The sequence below is a fragment of the Cystoisospora suis genome (genome assembly GCF_002600585.1).
Source record: "Cystoisospora suis strain Wien I chromosome Unknown contig_1987, whole genome shotgun sequence".
NCBI lineage: Eukaryota > Apicomplexa > Conoidasida > Eucoccidiorida > Sarcocystidae > Cystoisospora > Cystoisospora suis.
In genome coordinates this window covers 37,885-59,653 of record NW_027154786.1, presented here as the reverse complement: position 1 = coordinate 59,653, position 21,769 = coordinate 37,885, and the positions used below count along the sequence as shown (strand labels likewise).

Genomic DNA, 21,769 nt, shown 5'->3' with positions numbered 1-21,769 from the left:
ATTGGGGTCTCCTGGTGTGGTGAAGTCCAGTCTCCTCTGCAGACACTCAATCTCTGTCCTTTTTCCTTGTTTCGTCTACAGTTATCTTGAACTGAATAATCCCTTAGATGCGAAATCCTTCCTGGACTCAATGGTGGTTATTAGTTGGAGCTTCTGATGGCTGCCACCGCGAGTCCCAGGTTCTTCGCAGTGGTCCTCAAAGAATTCAAATTGGTCACAGAGCCCGGAAGCCGAAGCGTATGGGAAACCGCAGTAACAGTGTAAGTTATTAAGGGGCGTTGCGGCCGGTTCATCCCGGCTATGCCCGCCGTATCATTTCCCGTAGATCCCCTGTGGCAGCAGCGCCCGGCGCTGTAACTGTACGTTGATCAATTACAGGAAGAAGAGGGGGGAGGCATCCTGGTAAGTCAGGCTCGGCGCTTGCGGTCTTGTCATGACCTTGGGGAAAGGGTTGTATTTCTTTCTGCAAAAGATTGACATCTGCATACGCGCAGGACAGCCTAGGTGCAGACATTACGGTGTATAGGAAGCGTTGCGGCGAATCGGCGGCCACCGCTGTGTACGGATTGACATCATGACGCACGTAGGGAAACCACTATGTATGAACAGACGCGCCAGATCTTCTTCTGACGTTATTCTACCGACGGAGGAGGGGGGAGAAAAAAGGCTTGAGTTGCTTGCCCAAGTTTGGCTTGCCGTTACGCAGGTACTGCTGATTTTCCCATTCCCACGATAGCAATTCTAGCTGCGAATCCGGAAAGAAAACCTGGGCGCGACAAGAACTGCAACTGCAATCGGACACCTGTGTGACACCCAATGCCTGCTCCGTAAGTTTTATCGGACTGACGTGCCTTGGCGAGGCGTTCCAAGCTCTCCACCCCGTGAGGAGATCTCAGCGTCTTTCCTCGGGTCACGAATTTCTTTCTTCCCCGGGACAGAGAGCTCAAATGCGTAAACTGAGACAAGCCTGAGAGCAAGTTCTCTGTCTAGGAAAAGGACCCGTTCCCATCATTTATATACAGCTTAGAGAGAGCACGTGTCTATTCTCAGCTCCTCACTATGTTGGATGGCCATGTATGTGTATGGCTAAGTCGCGGTTGTTTCTGTGTCTAGTAGCTAGCGAACCAACACGGGGGGGGGGTTGAGTGAAGATTGTTGAGATGCAAAGCAGTGACAGAACTGGAGTTTGCTTTTTTCTTCTGTTCTCGTTGCTTGTTCATTCTCACTCTCTCAAGAAAGAAAATTTCTCTTCTTAACGGTCTCGGCAAATAAAGACATTGCTTTTTTAGGCCACGATCCGTTGGTACAGCAGACTTTTCCTCATCTCGTCTTCGTCATTCAAACGCCACGCCAATCCTTGCTTGGCACGTACTCCGATCACAATTTCGTTCATCTCTCCTTCGTTTAGCGCTGACCTAGTTAACTGCTTCTGCGTCGATCGCTTGGCGTATTGCTGCCCTTTCAACGTGTGTAAATTGTGAGGATTATCTTGTTTGATGTCTTTGTGACATCCGTGTGTTCTCCGGAAAAGCTGTTTTGGTTTCTTACCGCGCCATAAGGGAGGTAATTCGAAGAAGGCGGGGGCTTGATGCTTTTCTTCTCCTGTTATGGAAGAATGGAAAAGGAAGACAACATTACAAGGAATTCCACAGCGTCTGTTTGCTTCTCTGTTTCTCTTTCTTCTTTCAATATTGAGAGCGTTTCTTCTCTCCATCTACTAGACTTCATCTAAGGCTCAAAAAGAGAAAAAAACGAGGATCTCTTCATCTTCCCGTCCACGTTCTCTCTGTTCATCTTTCTTCGATAGTATTTCTATTCTTCGTCTTCTCAATTAGGTAGACACCTCTTTCGTTCTGTGTCTCGTTCCCTTCGGGTTTGTCCCGAGTTTTTTCTTCGCCCTCTAACTTTTTTCCGTGCCAGCTTTCTACGCCTTTGAGTCTCCCTTTGCTTTTTCCTATTTCTGCTCTGCCCGTCATTTAGTGTCGCCGTGAAAGCGCTTCTCTCTTCGTCTCCCATCAATCTCTTGTTTTCTTTGCTTTACGCGCTTGTCAAAATAATTGTTTTAGCTCTCTGTAACTCTTGTCTCCACTTCTCCGTTTTATGCCAAAGACTTTCACCTCGTTTCCTCTTCGCCTTCTTTCTCTATACCGCAGAGATCTCTGCTTCTTTGTTGTCGATTCTCTCTCCTTTTGCTGGATTTTCCATGAGAAGCCATCCAAGAGTTCGTCCTTGTACCGCTTTCTTTTTTCGTACCTCACTTCCAGATAGCATTCTCCTTCTTTGCCACCGCGCCCAGCCTTTTGTCCATAAGATAGAAAACGGTTGCCCGCCTGGATGTAGCTGAAAACTTACACGTTCTGTTTACGCGAAAAAAACCAGCACAGAGACTCATATGTCTCCAGGAAGCGTTGTCTGCTGCATATCTTTCATCTGCGTCTTCGCGACTCATCTTCACTTTAAAGCTCCACTCGTGTGTACGCTAAACTCTGGACGTCTTTGCCCTCTCGCGTCACTTCACCATCAAAAAACTCTCTTGACTCCTGCGGGGGTAGGTGCATCTTCTTCCTCTCTCTGTAAGAAGCTGCTTTCGTTCCTTCATCTGTCTCCCTTGTTATCTGACCTTTCTTCCCTTTTCTATTTCCTCGACCTTCGTCCTCTCCACACAGCCCGCGTGTCTTCTTCTCTCCCCTCTTCACAGTCTACGGAGAGGAGGAAAGAAGAGGAGGGAGTCCGATGACTGTTGATCACTGTATCCTCCTTCCTGTCTCTTGTCTCATGACTAGTCGCACTCTACTTTCATGCTAAGTGGCTGAACTTTCCTCATATCTTTTATCTCTTTCAGCGGGAGATTCCTCTTGGTTTTTTGGCGAACCCGTTCTTTTCAAAAATGCCCGCTCCATCCTCGCAATAGTCCATCAAGGAGAAGGTTCTCTTCTCCTGTTTTCTATTGGAACTCCCTCTTGGTTTTTCTTCTTCTTGGTGCTCGGTATTCATTTTTCTTTAGTTTTCATGCGTTCACACAGGAACAGACGGGCGTCCTTTTCCTCCTCCTCCTCCTCGTCACACTCTTCCCATCATCACCATGGATTCTCTTTCACCTCCTCGCCATCCCGAATCCCCTAGGCGTACCTCAAGCATGACTGCTTCAGACAAGATGATGAGTCCATCTTCCTCCTCTTGTTCTTCTTCCCCTAATCTTACTTCCTCTTCATCGGCATCTTGTTCTGTCTCATGTAGTGCAAATAAAGCAGACGAGAGCACAGCCTTCGCCTCGTCGGCTTCGCCACGAGAAAGAGGAGAAGTAGGAGGAAGGAGACAAGGTGAAGGAGGTAATGAACAAGAGAGTTGTAACCGAAGTTCACCAACTCACGAAGAAGAGAATTTTGCGTCAGTCTGTCCTACTCATCAGCACCATGCGCCTAGTCAAGGGGAAATGATTCCCTCTTCTTCCGCCTCTTCATCATCGTCCTCAAGTGCTGAAGAAGTTCTTTCTTCTTCTTCACCTCCCCAGCTGTTCCCTGTTTCTAGAGCACCACCTTCACTCTCGCCTCCGTCATTGTCATCTGATAATGCAGCTGTGGCTCCTTCTCCCTCTCGATCTCCTCGTCATCGTTTACATCCTCCCGCGCGATTGTCTCTTCTTGCCTCAGATTTAGAGGCGTGTGAAAACAGAGCTGACGCAAATACCGGTCACCATCCGTTCAATCCTACAGCATCTTCCTCTTCATCTTCACGACCTCTGTTGAATGCCCCTCTTCCGTGTGAGTCGTTGTATTCTCCGTGTGACCTAACGCCTTCTCGGAACTCTTCTCGGCATGTGTTTTCTTCTTCTCACATGCCTTGTTCGTGTCCGCCTCTTCCTCTCAAAGCTATTAGCGGTCACAATCCTAGTAGTAATACATGTCATCGTATGAGTTTCGGTATGAAGGGTTCTAGAGATAGAGACGGAGGAAATGTATTACTGCCGCAGAACGAAGCTAACAGTAAACTGCTGAATCACCACCTGACCATAGATCCGAATCTATGTACAGCCTTGGCATCTAGAAGGATATCCAAGACATTTACACCGTATACTTTCCTGGGAAGGGTACGATTACTCGATTCTGACGTAGATGACTTGACCGAGTTCCTTCTTCTTCAAGGTTCTTCGAGGATGCTAGATGTCTTTCGAGCAGAGCAAGAGAGACTCGACCTTGAACAGGAACAGAAGAGAAGGATACTTATAAGGAGGAGAAAGATAGGCTTGGAGAAAGCAAGTAGAGAGAAAGCAAGAAGTAAGAAAGAACGGAACGTTGATAAACAAGAGCGAATTCGTTCCAGCGATCATCCCGCGAATTCCACTACCGATGCATGGCAGGACATCGACGGGAGTCTTACCTTCCGTCCGTCTTCACCACCTCCAGCATCCGCCTTCTCACATCTGGCTTCACCTTCTTTCCGAAAGCAGCATGGAAATTTCGCTTCTAGAAAGCATAACGACGCGGATCTTTTCGGCCGTAACAACAAGAATATTCTCCCTTGTGTTAGTACCTACGGGGATTCCTCTTCGGTTTCTTCGTCTATTCGTCGTGTCGTGGATCCCTCTCTTTCTTCCTCGTCTCCTTCATCTTCATCCATGTATCTTGCAAAAGAGAGATTTTCTGTAGAACATTCGAGGCGGGAAAGGAGTTCAGATAAAAAGCCTAAGAGTTTCTCTCCTTCTTCGTCTTCTTGTTCATCTTCCTGTTCATCTGTAATTCCTCGAGGGAGAGCCACGATCGTCTCTCCAGGCTATGAGAGTAGACTCTTTTCGTGCAGATTTAATTATTTCTTGCGCAGAGAGCTAAGCCCGTATGTGTGTTTGGATGGAAGGACGACGCTTTTTTTATCTCGGATGTTACTAACAGCCCTACGCGTATCTCAATTAAAAAAGTCTGTCTTCCGCTCATCGCTGTCATCCTCCTCTTCCTTTGCCTCCTTCTTTTCTTCTCTTACAAAGTCAAGAAGAAAACTTCCATCGTTCTATGACTCTTGTTTCCCTGAGCAGCGGTCTCAGCGTTTGCATCATAGTGAGAATAGAGGTGTTAATAGCCTCCTAGGAGCTCATGGAGGAGGTTGTGAAGATGTCGGAGCAGAAAGTGAAGGCGGAGGTCGTAGAAGTATGGATGTTTCACGAGGAGAGAATCTTGTTCTTTATCTTCTATTACTACATATATTTCAAGATTCATCATATAGTGGTGCGGGCAATGATCTGCGAAGAAGTCGTCATGCCTCAATACAGGAGAGGGGAGCACGAGAAGATAGAGAACATGCCAGTCGGAGTAGTCCCCGGTGGGACGCAGGATCAACCGGTCATATTTCTCGTGCTGCTTCAGAGCCAGGATTGACACGGGAGGGGGAAGAACTAGAACTAGACGGGAATGGAGCTGAAGGAGGTGTTATGACATATAGAAGAAAGAATGCGGATGAGATAAAAGAACAAGAAAGAGAGATGATGGACTTCCGTTCTTTGTCTCTTGTTGAGAAGAAGAACCGATTGTTGAGTTTTTTATTCTCGTGTGATAAAGAAACGAAGTTCGACTGTGAAAGTAGATCGAGAAGACAGCACAAGAATGAATTCTATCTTATCTATCCAGGAGGATTATTTAGAGGTAGAGGAGGAATCGACTCATCAGCGAACTCTCCGTCTGATGTTTGTAGTCCAGATGATGTCTTTGACAATGACAGAGAATTTTGGAGAAGCAGTCAAGGGACGTCTGTCTCTCTCTGTCATCCCCTACGTCCGCTTTATGATTATCTTTCGAAGTGTCTACGCGAAAGTACGGCTATACAGCATAATGTACTGAAATCTCTCCAGCTGGATAGACGGTATGATACATCTTCTCAGAGGGATTCCCAAGGACGAAGGAAACGTGGAAAGAAAGATGATGGAGTGGAGAGGGAGACACGGGGAAGGGGAGATTTCCGCTCTGGTGACGATGAACAAGGACATCTCTTCTCACATACACGGGACAATGAAGAGGATGATGAGAATAGTGGGGATGCAGAAGAAGCTGATGATGGACTTCATCCTCATACGCCGTTTTCTGACGCAGATGATGAAGGTGGTGAACGAGGGGTTAGAAGACAAAACAGAAGCTATCAGAGAAGAACCTTGCCTTCCAATCCCTTACCTTCGCCAGAGTACCCCCAGTTCTGGAACGGAAGCCGAGGAAGGAAAGGAAGAGGTTACCGGGGAGGAAAAGGCTGGGATTCAGCTGGTGACGACTATGCTAGTAGTATGACGGAGAGGGAGGAGATAGGAAGTCCAAGGGGGAGGGGAACTCTAGAAGGCATAGAGGCAAGTTTGTTACAGCCCTTGGTATCTCTTCTTGTTGAGTCTCTAGGAATTAGGCGCATGGGAACAGGTGGAGGAAATGGAGCTGGGGGAGGACGTTTTCCAGGGCCCGCTGGCCTGTCTTCTGGTAAGAATATCTAGAGCTCTGATTGGGTATCTATGTGTGTGTGGAGATGGATGGATGCATGTGTGAATTAAGTATGTATGTATGGATATGTCTGTCTCTATGTCTAGCTCTGTACGTTTGAATATGTATGTATGTATGAATGTATGTGTAGTCAGATAGTTTGTCTATGCACAGTCTTCTTGTGACAGAGGGTGAATGTTACCTTGGGTGGAACCTCGGAGGCCATTTCGTGTTGTTCTTCTCTCTCTCAGGCTTGAAGTCAGGGCTGGTGAGCCCTGCGGGGTGGTCTCCCTCCCATGCTATGGGAGGAGGAGGCGGGGAGATGTATGAGAGAGGTGGAGGTACTGGGTTTCTTGAGAAGGCTCATAGTAGTAGCTTCAGTATAAGTAATAGTATGCCCTCATCTCCCTTTGGTGGGGTTGGCTGCCACTTTCCTACGGGAAACCTTCTACCTCCTCCTTCTCCTTCTTCAGTCGTACATCACCCCGCTTACCCTTGCATGGCAGCGACACCGGGAGGAGGCGTATCTTTTTCTTCTCCGTCTTCTCCTCCTTCGCGAAGGCACTTTTCGAATCATCTGTCTCTCTCTCTCCCCGCGCCGGTGTATGAGGCATTAGGAAGATATATGGATGCGATTCATGATGCTCTCAGTCATAGATCTCCTAGCTTTTTCTCTTTTGAAAGGAAAGTGAAGTTGCCCCTTCATTATCCATCTGGAGTCCACAGAGGAGGAGGAGGTCTACCTCGCTCTGCTTCGTCGTCTTTTTCTTCTTCATTTTCTAATCATAGAAGTCATTCGAGATTCTCTCAAGAACAAATGTCGCGGATGATGATGCTAGCAGGTTCTCGGGCAGGGAACTTGGAACTAGAGAAGTCGTCTGCGACAAGCCGAGGGTGGTCAACTACCGCAAGTCTTCTGGTTGCGGTGATTAAGAAGCTTCTTTCTCTTCGAGTTCAAGCTTACTTTTCTCCAGAGAGATTGTGTGAAGAGCAGAACAGGGGGAGCTATTCTTCAGTGGATTCTTTTGATCAGCAAAGAAGTACAATGCTGATGATGGACGTAGCTGGTAAAGGAAGTTTCCATGAAGGAGGACGGAATCGCAGTAGCCTTGGCAATCACCCCAGTTCTAGGGGCGACGAATTCTTATGTCAAGACTGTAGAGATGAAAGTTTTCTTGTTGATGGAGAAGGCCATGATGGAAGAAGGGCGGGAGAGATGGTACCAGGGGGATATGAACAACAACCGAATGATGACATGTCGGTTCCCATGTTAACCGGCTGTCTAGACACCTTATTGTTACTAGCATTACATGGATCATCTATTGTATCTCTCTTAGACTTCATAAGATTACTTCAGCAAATTCTTCTCAAATTTGATAAACTTGAAGAAAAAGCACCAGGTGTCTCCTCTTTTTGTTGGCGTCATAATCATAACCCTTACTCCTCTGATTTCGGTCTCTCAGGAGAGTCTTCATCGTCATCATCGGCGTCATCGATTCATCAGGATCCTCTTCTTTTCTCTGCAGCAGGTGGCATTTCTCCCTCTTGTTCTCCTTCTTCCCTTTCTGCTAATCGTAGAAGAACGCTCTTCGGAGAAGAAAGCGCATACTGCAATAGTAGTGAAGGTATTCATTGTCATGGAAGGGTAGTCAGAAATCAGCAGCAAATGTCCTCTCCGAAGAATTCTTTCTCAGCAATGAAGACGTCCCCCGCAGCACGTCTCTTCTCCTCTCCTTACCCTCCATTCGTTTCTCCTACGCATGCTGATTGTCATCATGCCTCATCAGCATCGCGTTCGGAAGCTCCTTCACATTCTTCTCACCGTAGCCGGATACCTCCGACAAATCCATCTGTACCCCAAGATGAACATTTCTTCTCTCCAACTCATCAGAGTGAACCATCGTTTGTTGCGGGGGAATGGCTTCAAGGAAGAGATCCTAGTAGCATCTCATGTAGGCATTCTCATCATCCTCATCAGTACCTTATGAATGCTGCTTCTTCTTTTCCTCACTCATTTCCACTGTCAACGTCACCTCCTTTGGGTGGCCCATCTCTTTCTCTTCTTCCTCCTGTCTGTCCCTCCTTTCTTCAGGAGGACCATGCAGACCCGCCTATCTCTTCATCGTCACCGTCTGTATGGTCGACTCCTAGATGTTTGAGTGATGTTATCTTACCTCCGTCATTTTATCCGTCACTTCAACATCTAGAACTGTTAGCCTTACAATATCCTCTCTTCTTTCAATCTCTTCCGAAACATTCTCAATCTGTCTTAGAGGGAGATGACCAAGACAGAAGAGGGGAAGGTGGTGTAGGTGATGATGGATCAGATGGTGAGAGAGGAAAGAAGCCTTCTTCGCCTGAAGAAGCGGAAGAACAAGCTCTCAGAGATCTTGTAAGAAGGAATCACAATAGCGAATGTGGGGCTGTGTCTCTTGCAGCGAGATCAAATACGAAGGTTTTCTTATCAAATGGTATCCCTGGATATGGTGGTGGTGTTTATTGCTGCCAAGTTCGTATAGATTTGCATGAGGAACTCCTCATGACTTTCTCATCTTCCCTTCATTCTCCAACAAATCATCGCTATGATTCAGGAACGGGGAGAGGAGAAGGAGGAGGACGCGTGCCTCCTCTTGTATCACCAGGAGGGGGTCGATATTATAGTTATGGAGATGAAGACGAATCTTATCTTGGAAGAGACTCCTATCATCAGCAGATACTAAGAAACCACGGAGGAGGAGGTGGTAGTAGAAGGATGCTGTCGTCAGGGATCGAAGAAGATGGTGTGGATGACGATGATATCTGTTGTCGTCTAGATATTCTGTATGATAACGAGCAGAGAATCAGATTGAAGCATGAATCTCCTTTCAGTAAGAAATGCCGTTTCCTTACTGATGATTCTCCTCAACACCATAACATCTTGCTCCGATTCGAGTTTACTGTTGATGCTCTTGTTGTATGGTCGTACTCTTCGACTGAGGAAGAAAAGACAAGTGAAAAGAAGGAAAGACTCCGGCAGGGTAATGTGACGATAGCATCGATTCCCCCTTCACCATCAAGCTCTTCCCTACGACGAGGGACAGCCACTGTTCACGATGAAGACAACAATACCCCACGTTCTCGTCAACCTGCAGGTCCATCATTAGCGTCTTTCTTTTCGCGGGGACGAGTTGGAGAAAGGGGAGTGAAGAGCGGAAGAAAAGAGAACTTCTCGGGAAGAGAACAAGAAGATAGTTCATTCGATGAAGGGGGGGCAAGCTCATTGAGAGGAAGGAGTGATAGCGACGAAGGACTACATGCTAGTGATGGTTCGCGAAGTGGATCTGATGATCTGTTTACACCTGTTTATCTAGATGATGACGGTAGAAGTCATGATGATGATCACGACAGTAATGATAGGGAAGGGAGGGGACGTTACACAAGTGAGAGAAGAGGGACGATGAGTGAAGGGGCGGAGAGGGAGAGGACACGTGTGAAGGCAGCTCTTTTTGATTTGAGAGGTGTACGTTCAGTCGTCCTAGATTTGCTTGTTGATAGTATTCATGAAGGAAGTGAAGAGACTAGGATGAGAAGAGGCATACAGAGAGCGCGGGGGAAAGAATTAAGGCAGGGAGCTTGGATGAGGGAGGATCTGAGCGGCTGGAAGAGGAAGAAGAGTAACGAAGAAGAAGAAGCAGGAAAAGAAAGAGGAGACGAGAGGGGTATCACGAAGACCGTGGACGGGAAGAAGACACGGAAGAGGGTTATGAGTGAACCGAAAGGCTTCGAAAGAGGTAAAGGAGATGCCCTGGTTGTGTTCGCGAATGGAGAAAAACTGTGTACGATTGCAATACCTATATCTCCTCGATATTCTTCGGCGAGTCATCTCTTTCTCCCGTCTCTCTCTCTCTTTTCTCTCCCTAAGCAAATCTTCCTCAAGGCCCATCTCAGCACACCATCTATCGCAGAGGTTCGTGTCTGCGATAAACCGTCATGGTCTGCTGCTTTCGTAGAGGAACTCGTTAAGAGAAATATCTTACACTACCCATCTTCGTATCAGAATGCCCATCTTCCGAGTCAGATCAAGAGTGATGAAGAGTGTACAACACCATCGTCACTGTCAAGTCTCCTCTCCTGCAAGAAGGAGAATGAAGATCTTGAGGACGACCTACAGGACGCCGACTTCTCATCGGAGGAAGAACAGGCACGAGCAGGAGAGAGAAGGCATTCGGGGGTGAAGGAAGTCTTGCCGGGGGAGGAGAACATTTTGATGTTAGGACAGCATCAGCCTGTCATTGATGGCGAATCACCGCAGAAGCAGAGAGTAAGAAGACTGGAGGAGGAGGAGGAAGAAGGAGAGGGAAGCCATCGTGCAGTAGAAGTGGATAATGAAAAGATAGTGGAAGAAAGAAATGAAGCAGTTTCTCCACCTGAGCTTGTAAACCGTGTCCCATCATCATCATCGTCACCTAATCAAGTGCCGAGAGAAAATGTTGTTGAAGAGTTACCCACTTTGGAGCCACCATCCCCGTCCGCTCCATTCTTGAGTAACGAGGGGGCAATACCTCAGCATCCTCATTCCTGTCGTGAAGATCTTCGCAATCGTGAGTCTGCTTTGGGATCTAGACCAGGTAAGACGGTCTTTCGCTCTTCTTCATGCGTCCCAGGAAAGGAGAATGATGAAGGAGTAGATGGCATTCCGCGAAAGGGAGCAGAGAACGGTGAGTCTTCCCTTAGTTCGCATCTCTTGTCATTATTCTCTCTGACATCGAGGGATGCTTCTACCACGCCAGAAACTCCTTCTTTAGCTTTCTTAGGTTTAGAAGAACTTCTGCGCCGCTTATGTTTTGCTCTTCATCGTTTAGTCCTGCGTTGTTCTCCTCCCACAAGTCTAGTCGGAGAAAAGACAAGGAGGAGAAGATGGCTCCTACTATCAGCAGGTAGAAGAAGCTCCGGGGGTAGAGGCAAGGGGGGTCGGCAGGGAGATCGTAGACTGAAAACAAGTAAAGGAGATTTGTCGGATTCTCTTAAAGGAGAGGATGACGAGGAAGACGAAGATGAGGAAAAGCAGGAAGATGACGAGAGCGACGGTGGGGAGACGTGTAAGACAAGTATGGATGGAGATACATATGCATCTTTAGGGGATACTGGGGTGTTAGGGCAGTCGTTTCGAGTTCTTTTTCCTGAAAACGCATCTCTCTTTTTCGAAAGTTTCATCAAGGTTCTCCATCTTCAGTGTTGTTCACTGAATCAAATCTCTCAGATGGAGAAATCTGAATGGACAGGGGGGGTAGGTAGGAGAGGCGAAGAAGACGATTATGGAGGAGAAGGACAAGTAGGAGGAGGTGAGAACCCCTATCATCAAGGAAGCAGTGGTTCGTCATTCTTCTTGCACCATGATGAAAGAGTTTCTTTTGCCTCTTCCTACAATGACTCCTTTTCGTCTGACATAAAGACGGGAGAAAAAAACCAAGCAAGATACGGTCAAAATGGTCCTAATACACCGCGTGTTCTATTTCCTTCTTCATCGTCTCTCTCAGCTTCTCCATGTGTATCTACACCACATCATGGATATCAGCCAAGTTCATTACCATCGCCCCCGTGTTCTCCTTTTTCCTACTATCAAGAAACTCCTGGAGATGGACGCAGCCCAATGGCTGCATCGTCATCTTCTGGTGTATGTGCAGACGGGGGTGGGGGATATGAAGGGGGCGGATATACCTCCGGAGGAGAGTATCATTTGTCTGAACCTTCTCTTGTCCAACCAGAGCCGTTAAGAAAGACTGGAACATATTCAGTACTCGGGACCGTTCCTGACTGCCCTTTATGGAGAAGACGAACGATGCAAAGGAAGTGGAGAGAACGTGCTGAAATATGCTGTTCTCTTTTAGGTATCTTTCGATGTTTCTTACGAGATTCGTACGTACTTCAACAGGTCGAAGAGGAACTTCTTCACAGTCGTCCTAATGAGGCTGGGGCATATAGCAGTAATAGTGTCTTCACTACGTTGGGTTGCCTTCTCTTCGATTGTCTTCTCTTTCTCCTGGGGACCGCTCCTCCTTCACCACCTCCCCCCCGATGTGGGAATGCTGGCGATCACGTCGTCTCGGGAGGGAGAGCGATGGCGGATTACTCTACAGATGGTGAAGGCGTTAGAGCAAGAAACAACGCTGGTGATGAAAGCTTGAAGGCTCTTGGTGGAACGAAGGTTGGAGAGGGAGACCAGGGTACAGCAGGCTCTTATTTTTCTTCTAGCCAAGAGGAGAATAGTCATGGCAGTAATGCCCTCTCGTCGTCAGGGGGGGTAGAGGGAGTGAAATTATCATCAGGTGCTCCTAGAAAGGCTCTAGCCCGTCAAGACGAACCTCAACCTCATTCTCCTTCTGTTACAACTACGATTGCTAAAGGAGAAGACGATAGTCGTGTTAGTTGTTGTGTTCCCAGGGGGAAGGCCACGGAGGTGAAGAATGCTGCTGGGGATGGTAAGAGGGAGAAAAAGTTGCCGTCTGTGTCTTCTTCCTCCTGTCCTTACTGTTTCCATACAAACGTCGAAGAACGGATTGATGTAGAAGGGGTGACTTGGTTACTTCATCGTGGAGCACTGAAAGTTCTGTCAGCTATGAAGAAATGCCCGAGTCTTCTTCCTACGATTCTTTGGCGAATTCCTCCTTCTCGGTTCCAAGATCTCTTGCGAATTTTGTCAATGGAAAGACCTTTTGAGAATGATTTAACTAAGGAAGTCCTAAGTGTCTTTGAATCGACTGGAGCAAGTGATGTTCTCGTTCAGCGGATGATACGTGAGACGAAGGGTGAAGAAGAAGAGAAGAAAATTCTTGAGATGGAGCGAAGACGTTTAGAGAGAATGAAGGTGTTGATAGATATGCGAACTCGTAGAAAGCAAAACATTTGTGATACTGGACATACAGATGATTCCAAGTCTCATAGTCATGAGAATCGTCCCAGTGGCCTTGAAGGAGGAGGTGGTGGTATAGGTAGTAGGGGTGGTGCTAATAGTGGTGCTTTGATGATGAAGTATTCTCCTTCTTCAGGGTATCTACTTTCAAATCCCTTGAATCTTGGTTCATCTCAGAGCTCTCTTTTCCATCAGAATAGCGAAATCAGCAGCTGGACAAGTTACAATCCTATGGCTTCGTCAAGTCTGCCCTCGAGTCCTCTACATTATAGGATTCCTTTCAGTCAGAAACTCTCCAGGTACACTGGAAGTGCATCTAGCAGTAGTCTAGGTGAAGGGTTCGATTCCGTATGCGGCGGAGGAAGACCAGGAGGAGGGAGAGTTTCACTATTGCACGGTCAGCATATCCATAATCATAATCATGGTCTGCTGATGAGTCAGAATTCCTTTTCTTCATCATCATCACTTGAACGATTTCTATATGGAACAGCTCAAATACAACAGTACGGGAGAGAAGGAAGAAGCAGCGGCATACCCTCAGCAGGAGATGATATTCCAGGGATAGGGGGAGGGGGAGCATACCCGGGCCGGTTTTCAAACAGTCAGGTTTCATTTGATTCCTCAGAAGGCCCTTTTCTACCAGGATCAAATCCTTTACCATGCTCTATGAATTGTCCGCCTGTATATCATCCGTCCTACTCTTTCTGTATCCATCAAGGTGGTCTTGGGAGTCGGAGTAGTCTATGTCGAACTTTTTCGTCTGGTCTCGGAAGAGTAGGAGGAGGCGGAGGAGAAGGACCTCACTCTGACATATGGAGCGAAGATTGCGCTTCGTGGGCAAGTGGAAGTAGTCGTAGTAGCTTAATAGGAGACCTAGGATCATTTATGACAGGAGGAGGAAGAGGAAGTAGTCTAAATGCGTCTTCTTGTTACGATATGAAACCTCTTCAACGTATACCCATCTCTTCAGCAAAACACCAGCGAGGTCAGCGTACGAATGGTTGTTGTTCTTCGACTTTCAGTACCTTTCTTGGGACTCATTCAAAGAAAGGTGGAAATATGTCTCTCCTGTATCCTCAGTTCAACTGTTTCGATCACGATGATGCCTGTGGAGAACAGCACAAACTCGATGCTTCTTTACAAGACGATCTGATAGAGGGAGAACAACATTACGGAGAGAGGAGAAGAGGAAGAAATGGAAGGGGAGGAGAAAAGGTACCAAGGTCTTCTTATAGTTACTACAATAAATCAAGTGTAGATGCTCTTCGTGTGAATCTCTCATGCTTAGAAGGGAGTGGATTCTGGCCTGTATTACGGTTCCTCTTATCTCAGACTCAACATCGGGTAGAACAAGATCTTCATCTTCCATCAGTCCATCGTTTTGCAGTCGAGCGAGGCTTCGATGACCATCTCTTCACTAGATCTGCAGAACAACTGGTGTCCGGAGGAGTAAAACGACGAGGTAGAGGCGTCGGGAACCGAAATTCACATCTTCTATCTGATAATAGTAGCAGCAAGTATGACTCATATGATTTGCCTCTAACTTATCCTATAGATGCTTCTCTCGATTTATATCACTTAGCGAATATCTCACCTCTAACAGCTTCTGCTTCGTCGTGTAGTGAAATCGCCATAGTATGCCCCGAGATTCTTTGTTCTCCTAGTGGAGGTGTCAGTTTCTTAGAGTATTTCTATTCATATCAGTCGAATTCATTTCTACCGAGTTCTGAACGTGTCATACACAGTAGGCTTACTCGGCGGTATGAGAAGGATGATGAGTTGATAGCATCGACAGTACGTCATCTCTATGCAGACCTTCAGCTCGTCAATTCCACACTTTTCTCGATCAAGATGAATGCGCCCTCTTCTTCACGGTGGAGAGGAGGAGGTGTAACAACAGTGAGATATGAAGGAGAGAGACCAGGTATCTTCCGCAGCCATCAACTAGCCGGTGACGTTACAGGTCTTCTAGCTCGACCTGCTGCTCAACGATGGTTAGCACAGCTTTGGAGATATCTCCTAGACGAAAATCATTCCGTCCTCTCCTCAGGAGGACCATATATATGTCATTTCTCTGCGAAGAGGTATCGGATAGGAGAAGAAGAAGAATCCTTTGGTCACCCAAATCAGATGTCCATATCTTCTTCTTCACTCACAGGAAGGAGAAGAGCAGGGTCAACGAGAGATACAGATGAAGAGATGTCCTCGTCTTCCCATTTCATGTATGGCACTGAAAGTGCTTCTTCTACTCCTTCATCACCTTCAGATAATCATCTTCATAGTGAAGAAAGAAGAGGACGAATAAGGGTTGAAGGAAAGATCAGAAATCATTATCGTAAGGTTGAAGATTTGTGTAAATGTTTCGAAGAACTTCTAAGAAAGCTATTAACATCAGGTCATGGGATCTTAGCAACTATGATGGACTCCCTTGTTCTCTCTGGTGGTTCATGTCTTCATCGATTTGTACCTGTAACGGGAGCAGGTCTTCAGCAGAATTCTTCTTCGTCTTTTATCTCAGCATCGCTACCTTCTCCGTCAAGTTTCACTGCTGGTGTAGTTACATCCAGCACATGTACATCTATGTCAGGCACTGAGTATGGACCCTTATGTACGGCATTACCTCCTCCTTTTCTTAACGGGTGCTCGTATCTCAAAGATACCGTTCTGAGAATTCTAACAGAGTTCACGTCTCTTCTAAGTATTTTAGGTGAAGATATTTCTCCATCGTCCTCGTCATCATCATCATTATCGAGCCCTCAGGAAGAAGATCCACTCCTATCTGTTCTTTCTTCTAAGAATGGTATGATGATGAGCTTTAATGCACAAAGTAGTGCTTCTTCGTCCTGTTCCGTCAATCAAGAGGAAAGAGAGGATGAAGAAGAGACTGGTAAAAGAAAGGGTCATAGGCACAAAGATGACAATTCTACTCTTATGATGATGATGGTGGCGAAAAACTTGAAAGGGAGGAAGAAATCACCAGATGTCATGTTAGCTATTGTACAAATGTCTCTTCGGTTATGGCCCCATCTACTACGTCTAGGTTTACGTTCTCTTCTTCTTCTTAGGCAACTAGGTTCATGTGTGTCAGAGACTGGAGGTGAATTTTCATGTGGTAGCGATGATGATGATGAAGGACATTGTTGGAATGGAAGGAAAGGATTTCTGTCTTTCCTTCATCAAGGGAGAGTAGGAGAAGGACAACGCCAAAGATCGTTTCCTCCCTTTCAAGAGAAGTTGATACATCCTCTTGTCGAGGTATGTTTAGGTTTTGTCACAGTGACAGGGCGTGTATTACAATCATTAGGTTCTATTCCCGTCGCTTTAGCTACATTTGAGAATGTTGGAGGATCCTCTCATTCAGCGGTTTCTTCTTCCTCATCTCTTCATTGTAAAAATGAAGCAACTGGAGGAGAGGAACAGGATTTGATAGGAGCTTCAGTATCTTCACCGAGGAAGAAGAAGAATGGGAAGAAGTCCCAACGAAGTGGAGGAAAGCAACATGCTGATTCTTCTTCATCAACGATGCCCCTAGGATTTCAGAAAGATTTGCTGCCACGTCTTCTTCTTACAGGAGCGAAGTATATGCCATCACCTCAAGGACATGCATTTCAAGCTGTGGAAAGTGCACTTAGAGGAAGTGTATTAGTCCTGCTTGAGTGTAGTGCAAAGACAGATGGATCTTTACGATCGAATCACTTCAGTCTTCCTAAAGGTATACAAGATTTCCTAGCTGTCACAACAAGTCAGAAGGAAGGAGGAAGGGCAGCGAGGAAGGCAAGTGTTTGTCCACCAGGCGGCGACATGCAGAATACAAGAACAAACGCTGGAGAGAAACTGAGAAACTCTGGTGATAGCGGATGCGATGATTTGGCCCGACGACAAGATGCTCATGGTTTAGAGGCGGAAGAGATCGATCATCACGTGCGGAAAAGTGAAGAAAAGAGAAAGATTTCACATGATAATATAGTGTTACCTGGAGAAGATGAAAGTGACAATAATCATGATAAGCGCCTTCTTCCCTCTTCAAGTCCTCCCTGTGTAGCAGGAGGACCTGGTCATGGCCAGGAGGTGGTGAATGAGAGGTGGTCTTCAAAGTTCCCTCGATCATCTCCTCCTGCTGGCAGTCATGGCAGACGTCGTGTATGCCAGCCGGTATTAGAAGCGCTTCTACGAAGTGATATTGAAGTACTTAGTGCTTTCGGAAATCGATTTCGAGCTTTTCATCCCTCTCTGTCATCTGTTCAACATGCTATTGCAGCGGCTCTTCTTCACTTACTTGGATATAAGGGAGACCCAAGAATCAGGCAAAGAACAGAAGAAGACAGCAATGGAGAAGATGGGAGTGGTGTAGGAGGAATCAATAATGAGGAAGGAGGTGATGGGTGTTTAGGCCTAGCTTCTTCTTCTTCTTCGCATGCGGGAGGAGGAGACAAACAAGTCAAAGAGCGAAGGGTCGAACAGGAAGAGAACACCTTGTCACAGGCGAATCGGTCATCGGCTATTGTCCACAGGGGCCTTGGGTTCTCGAAGAATATAGCAGCTAATGATAATCGAGTCATAGGACAAGCGAGAGATGAACGAGAGGAAGAACAGCAATCTCATCTCATACAAATAGCAGCCACAGAAGCAAGAAAAGCTGCGGTCCAACTCCTCTCTCGATGGCAACGTAGAAGTGCTCTTCGTGCTTCATCTCAGCAAAGTCAGGATGCCGGTCATCAGGAGACCTCTGAGGGGGGAGAAGACGAAGGACAGGAGAATGTGCGTGACGGAGAGAGATCGTCACAACAGAACCCAGCATTTGATATCAATAGGAAGAAGAAGCGTAGTACTAGTAGGAAGTGGAAACCATCCTGGTCTAGTACAGGCTCTCCACTGTCAGAAGAGATGATCCGTAATACAGAGAAACGACAAATTCTTCAACGATGTGAATGGATTCTTCGTGTTTGTCCGCCTGGTCTCTTAACCCCTCCAGGAGGAAGTTTGTCACTTGTTTTCAGTCCAGGACTAGTAGGAGGGGCATGGCCAGAGACTCCAGTAGTCGGAGCGCATGCATCCATCTTTCCTAATCTCAATGGCAATGGTGGCCTAGATGGGACAGGAGGAGGAGTGCTTATAGCGGCGGGAGGGACAGGGAGTAGGGAGACATCATCAGGATCCTCATCAGCAGGTATGGGCCGCATAACTATCGTTCCTAATCCTCCTGAACAATCACGATCACTGTCATGTGTTGAAACAATTGCTGTTTCTCCCATGTATCGGCTTATCTGGGGCGGAGGCGGGTATGGTGGGTATGGAGAAGGAGGAAATGATGAACATTCTAGTCATGCAGCCGTCATAACAGAATTACCCCCTTATACACCATCTGTTTCAACCAATGGCGCATGCACAGGTTTTCAGCATGACGCTCCCTTCAGTAGCCATATGGGAAGTATGAGCCCAAACATGGGGCAACCTCATCCTGTTTGCCTGCTTCGTAACGCTAGTATTGGTTCATGTGCGTTATATCGACCTTCGGGTACCACACCTGTCTTCTCTCGGGACCTGGGAGGGGGAGGCCTAGTGAATCGACGTGTAGGCTTCAGACCCAGGGGATTCTCTATGTCGACGCATGCTTTACAACAAGATATGAATAGCTTCGTAACAGGGGGACCAGGTGGCTGTGCAGTGACATTAGGTGGGGGTGTACCGACGAGTCGTATGAGCAGCGGAGTTTTATCCATGGGAGGAGGTGAAAATGGTTTTCATCATCTTTTTGCAAGACATACAGTCACACGGAATCTTGAGTTACTAAGGAAACTGATGTGCAGTCGAACTCTAGCCTCCTCTGCAGATCGCTCTCGATCGGCGATCTTCCCAGGGGGTTATGGAGGGGCAGGGACAATCGGGGGCGGAGGAGGAGGGACGACGAGCACGGGTCATGCAACGGCTGCAGCAGCAGCGGCTGATCTCGTAACAACTGAATTGACACCAAGAGGGGAAGGATTCCGTCTTTTCTCTGGAGGCGGTCCTCCTCTTGATTTCCCTCCTTATTCTACTACGTCAAGAGCTGGTGCTGGCGGTAATGGGACAGGAGGAGGCGAAGGTGGAATACTACCGGCGAGTAGTTACTATTACTGTGCATCCCCATCTTTTCAATTGATTCCCTCGAATAATGCCTCAGCATTCATGAATGTTGTCTGCGGGGGATTTCCTGATCTTTCGTGTGCTGGATATACACCTGAGAGTGCTACACGTATGTCGTCCTCATCTTTCCATATAGAGACAGGAGGGATGGGTGAGCGAGGAGGAGGACTCGGAGGCGTGACAACACCTCATAGTTTCGACTATTCTAGGCGTGACTCGTTATTACCTATACCTGCTTTGGCAGCATCAGCACGCCATCCAGAAGAAAGAGAACGATTGAAAGGACTTGTATCTGCCATTCGGGGAGGAGAAGATCCGTGCTACTACTATTACGGTGCGGGCTACATAGGAGGAAGTACCTTGAACTATGCCACTGGCGGGGGAGGAATGACTGTAGGACCATCAGCACCGTATGGAGAGGGAAAGTATAAAATAGATGGACAAACGCCATCGTATCGGGGATATTTACTAGGCCCTGGTCATCATAGTAGTAATATGACATACTTCCCGTCATCGTCGTCATCAGTGAATATACACCTAGAAGAAGAACAAGAGAAAGAAGAAGCGTTATCCGTGTTTATTGGGTTTTTGCTTGAAGGTCCTGATGTCTCCATAGCGGAGAGAGTCTTACGAGTCGAACAGCTTGCGTCTGTATGTAGATATGTCATGCTAAGAAGTTTAAAAGCGCTCATGCTCGCTGGTGTATGTGGAGCCATCCCTAATATAAGGAAGAAGGGCTTCTCATTCAAGACAGCACCCTTCAAAAGACGAAGAGGTTTTCATAGTTCCTCGAAACAAGCCCTCTCCGCTTCATCTGTTAATACCAGTAGTCGACAAGGTATACCCCAATCAAACGAAGATGAGAAGGAAAAACTGCAACAAGGTCGAAATAATGAAAAGGCAACAGTTCATTATGATCCAAGTGTCCCACCAGCGGATGGTCGTGGAGAGGCGAAGCAGAAGAGAAGACAGGAGGAATCTGAGCAGGACAAGCCTATGGCAGAAACAGGTGAAGGGGAAACAGCAACAGCGAAAACCTATACGGAGCAGAATAAGTCATCACACCCTGAAGGAGAAGAAGAGGAAAAGAAGGGGAGGAATGCTAGTGGCGATGGCGATTTGGTGAGTCAAGAGGCTGATGATTGTGTAGGGCACGATCCCACGAAACAAGCAGCTGAAGGGTCTGTCGCTGCCTTGTCATCGCCCAACAACTGTGCTCATCTTACCACTACTCCTACGGTACTGCCTACACTAGTGTCTTCTTCTAATGCAAGGGATGAAGGTAGTGGGAATCATAAGTCGAGTGTTGATTCTCAGCACCACCCCCGCCATCACGTCTTTTCGTCATCGTCGGCGTCCCGGTCATCCCGGAGATCAACGTTGTGGCCAGTTCTCCTTGATCTTCTTGTACCCGTTGCTTGTCGCAGTAGTGTAGAACAACAGTCGGCGTCTTCAGCTCCTAGTGGTGCGGCGATTCGCTATGCGGGTTGGATCCTATTCAACGTCTTGCATAATGTTGGAAGTATGCTGCTTACTAGTCAGCCTACTGCGAGTAGCAGCAGATCTAGGGGTCTGAGTCATACTATGTCTCCTTACCATAACACCGCAGGTGTTGTTTGGACGTCGGTGATAGCAAGGGGAGATTTCGCATTCCCTCCACCTATACTTGGTAGAGGACAGAACGGATTCAGCTCATCTTCATCTTCAGCGTCTGCGCGAGGAGTGAACAACCCGGAAGCTGGAGAAAGAGGGGGGACGGGTGCGACTGAGGGAGCTGGGGTCCGAAGAGGAGGAGGAGGGAGAATCGGAGATAGTCCTTTCTGGGAAATACAGCCTCTTGCCGAAGCACTTGAGATGTCTCTCAGTGACGTGATCAGGTGAGCATGCTGACGTAAGAGGAGTAGAGAAGGTGGCTACTCGTCTACGATCTACAAGGATGTGTATGCGTGTGTAGATGACGTATACGGGTGTGGGACGGATGATGTGTCTGTGCTGTACATTCCAGGCAGGCGATACTTCTCGACTACATAGAGGGCCGATGGGCTGGCGCTTGTCAAAGTACATATACTCCTTATATGTAATCAGTGCCCCTCCTTGCGATACTTCTGTGAATGTGCATGCGCGTGTTGGACGGAGACTATGCATGCGTGACACCAGACTACTATGTGCACCGAGAAGGGTCGCTCTTACTCTACATGTATGTATGTATGCGCTTCTGTTTTTCCGTAGAGATTTGAAAAAAGTGACTTCGTGCCGCACGTGTAGAGTGCGCTTCGCCGCTAGGCCCCATTTATATGGGCGGCCTTGTATTGTG

The 21,769-nt window shown here is 47.2% G+C and overlaps 1 protein-coding gene across 1 annotated transcript in view; it reads left to right on the top strand.

The window, feature by feature from the left end:
* Window positions 1–1,307: 1,307 nt before the first annotated feature.
* Window positions 1,308–21,769, top strand: part of CSUI_004311 (hect-domain (ubiquitin-transferase) domain-containing protein) — a 50,665-nt gene continuing 30,203 nt past the window's right edge. The window contains exons 1-2 of the mRNA XM_068064504.1: window positions 1,308–6,443; window positions 6,695–21,332. Of these exons, the coding sequence (XP_067923521.1) occupies window positions 3,083–6,443; window positions 6,695–21,332 (17,999 nt within the window). The 5' untranslated portion in view covers window positions 1,308–3,082. The remainder of the gene's footprint in view (window positions 6,444–6,694; window positions 21,333–21,769) is intronic.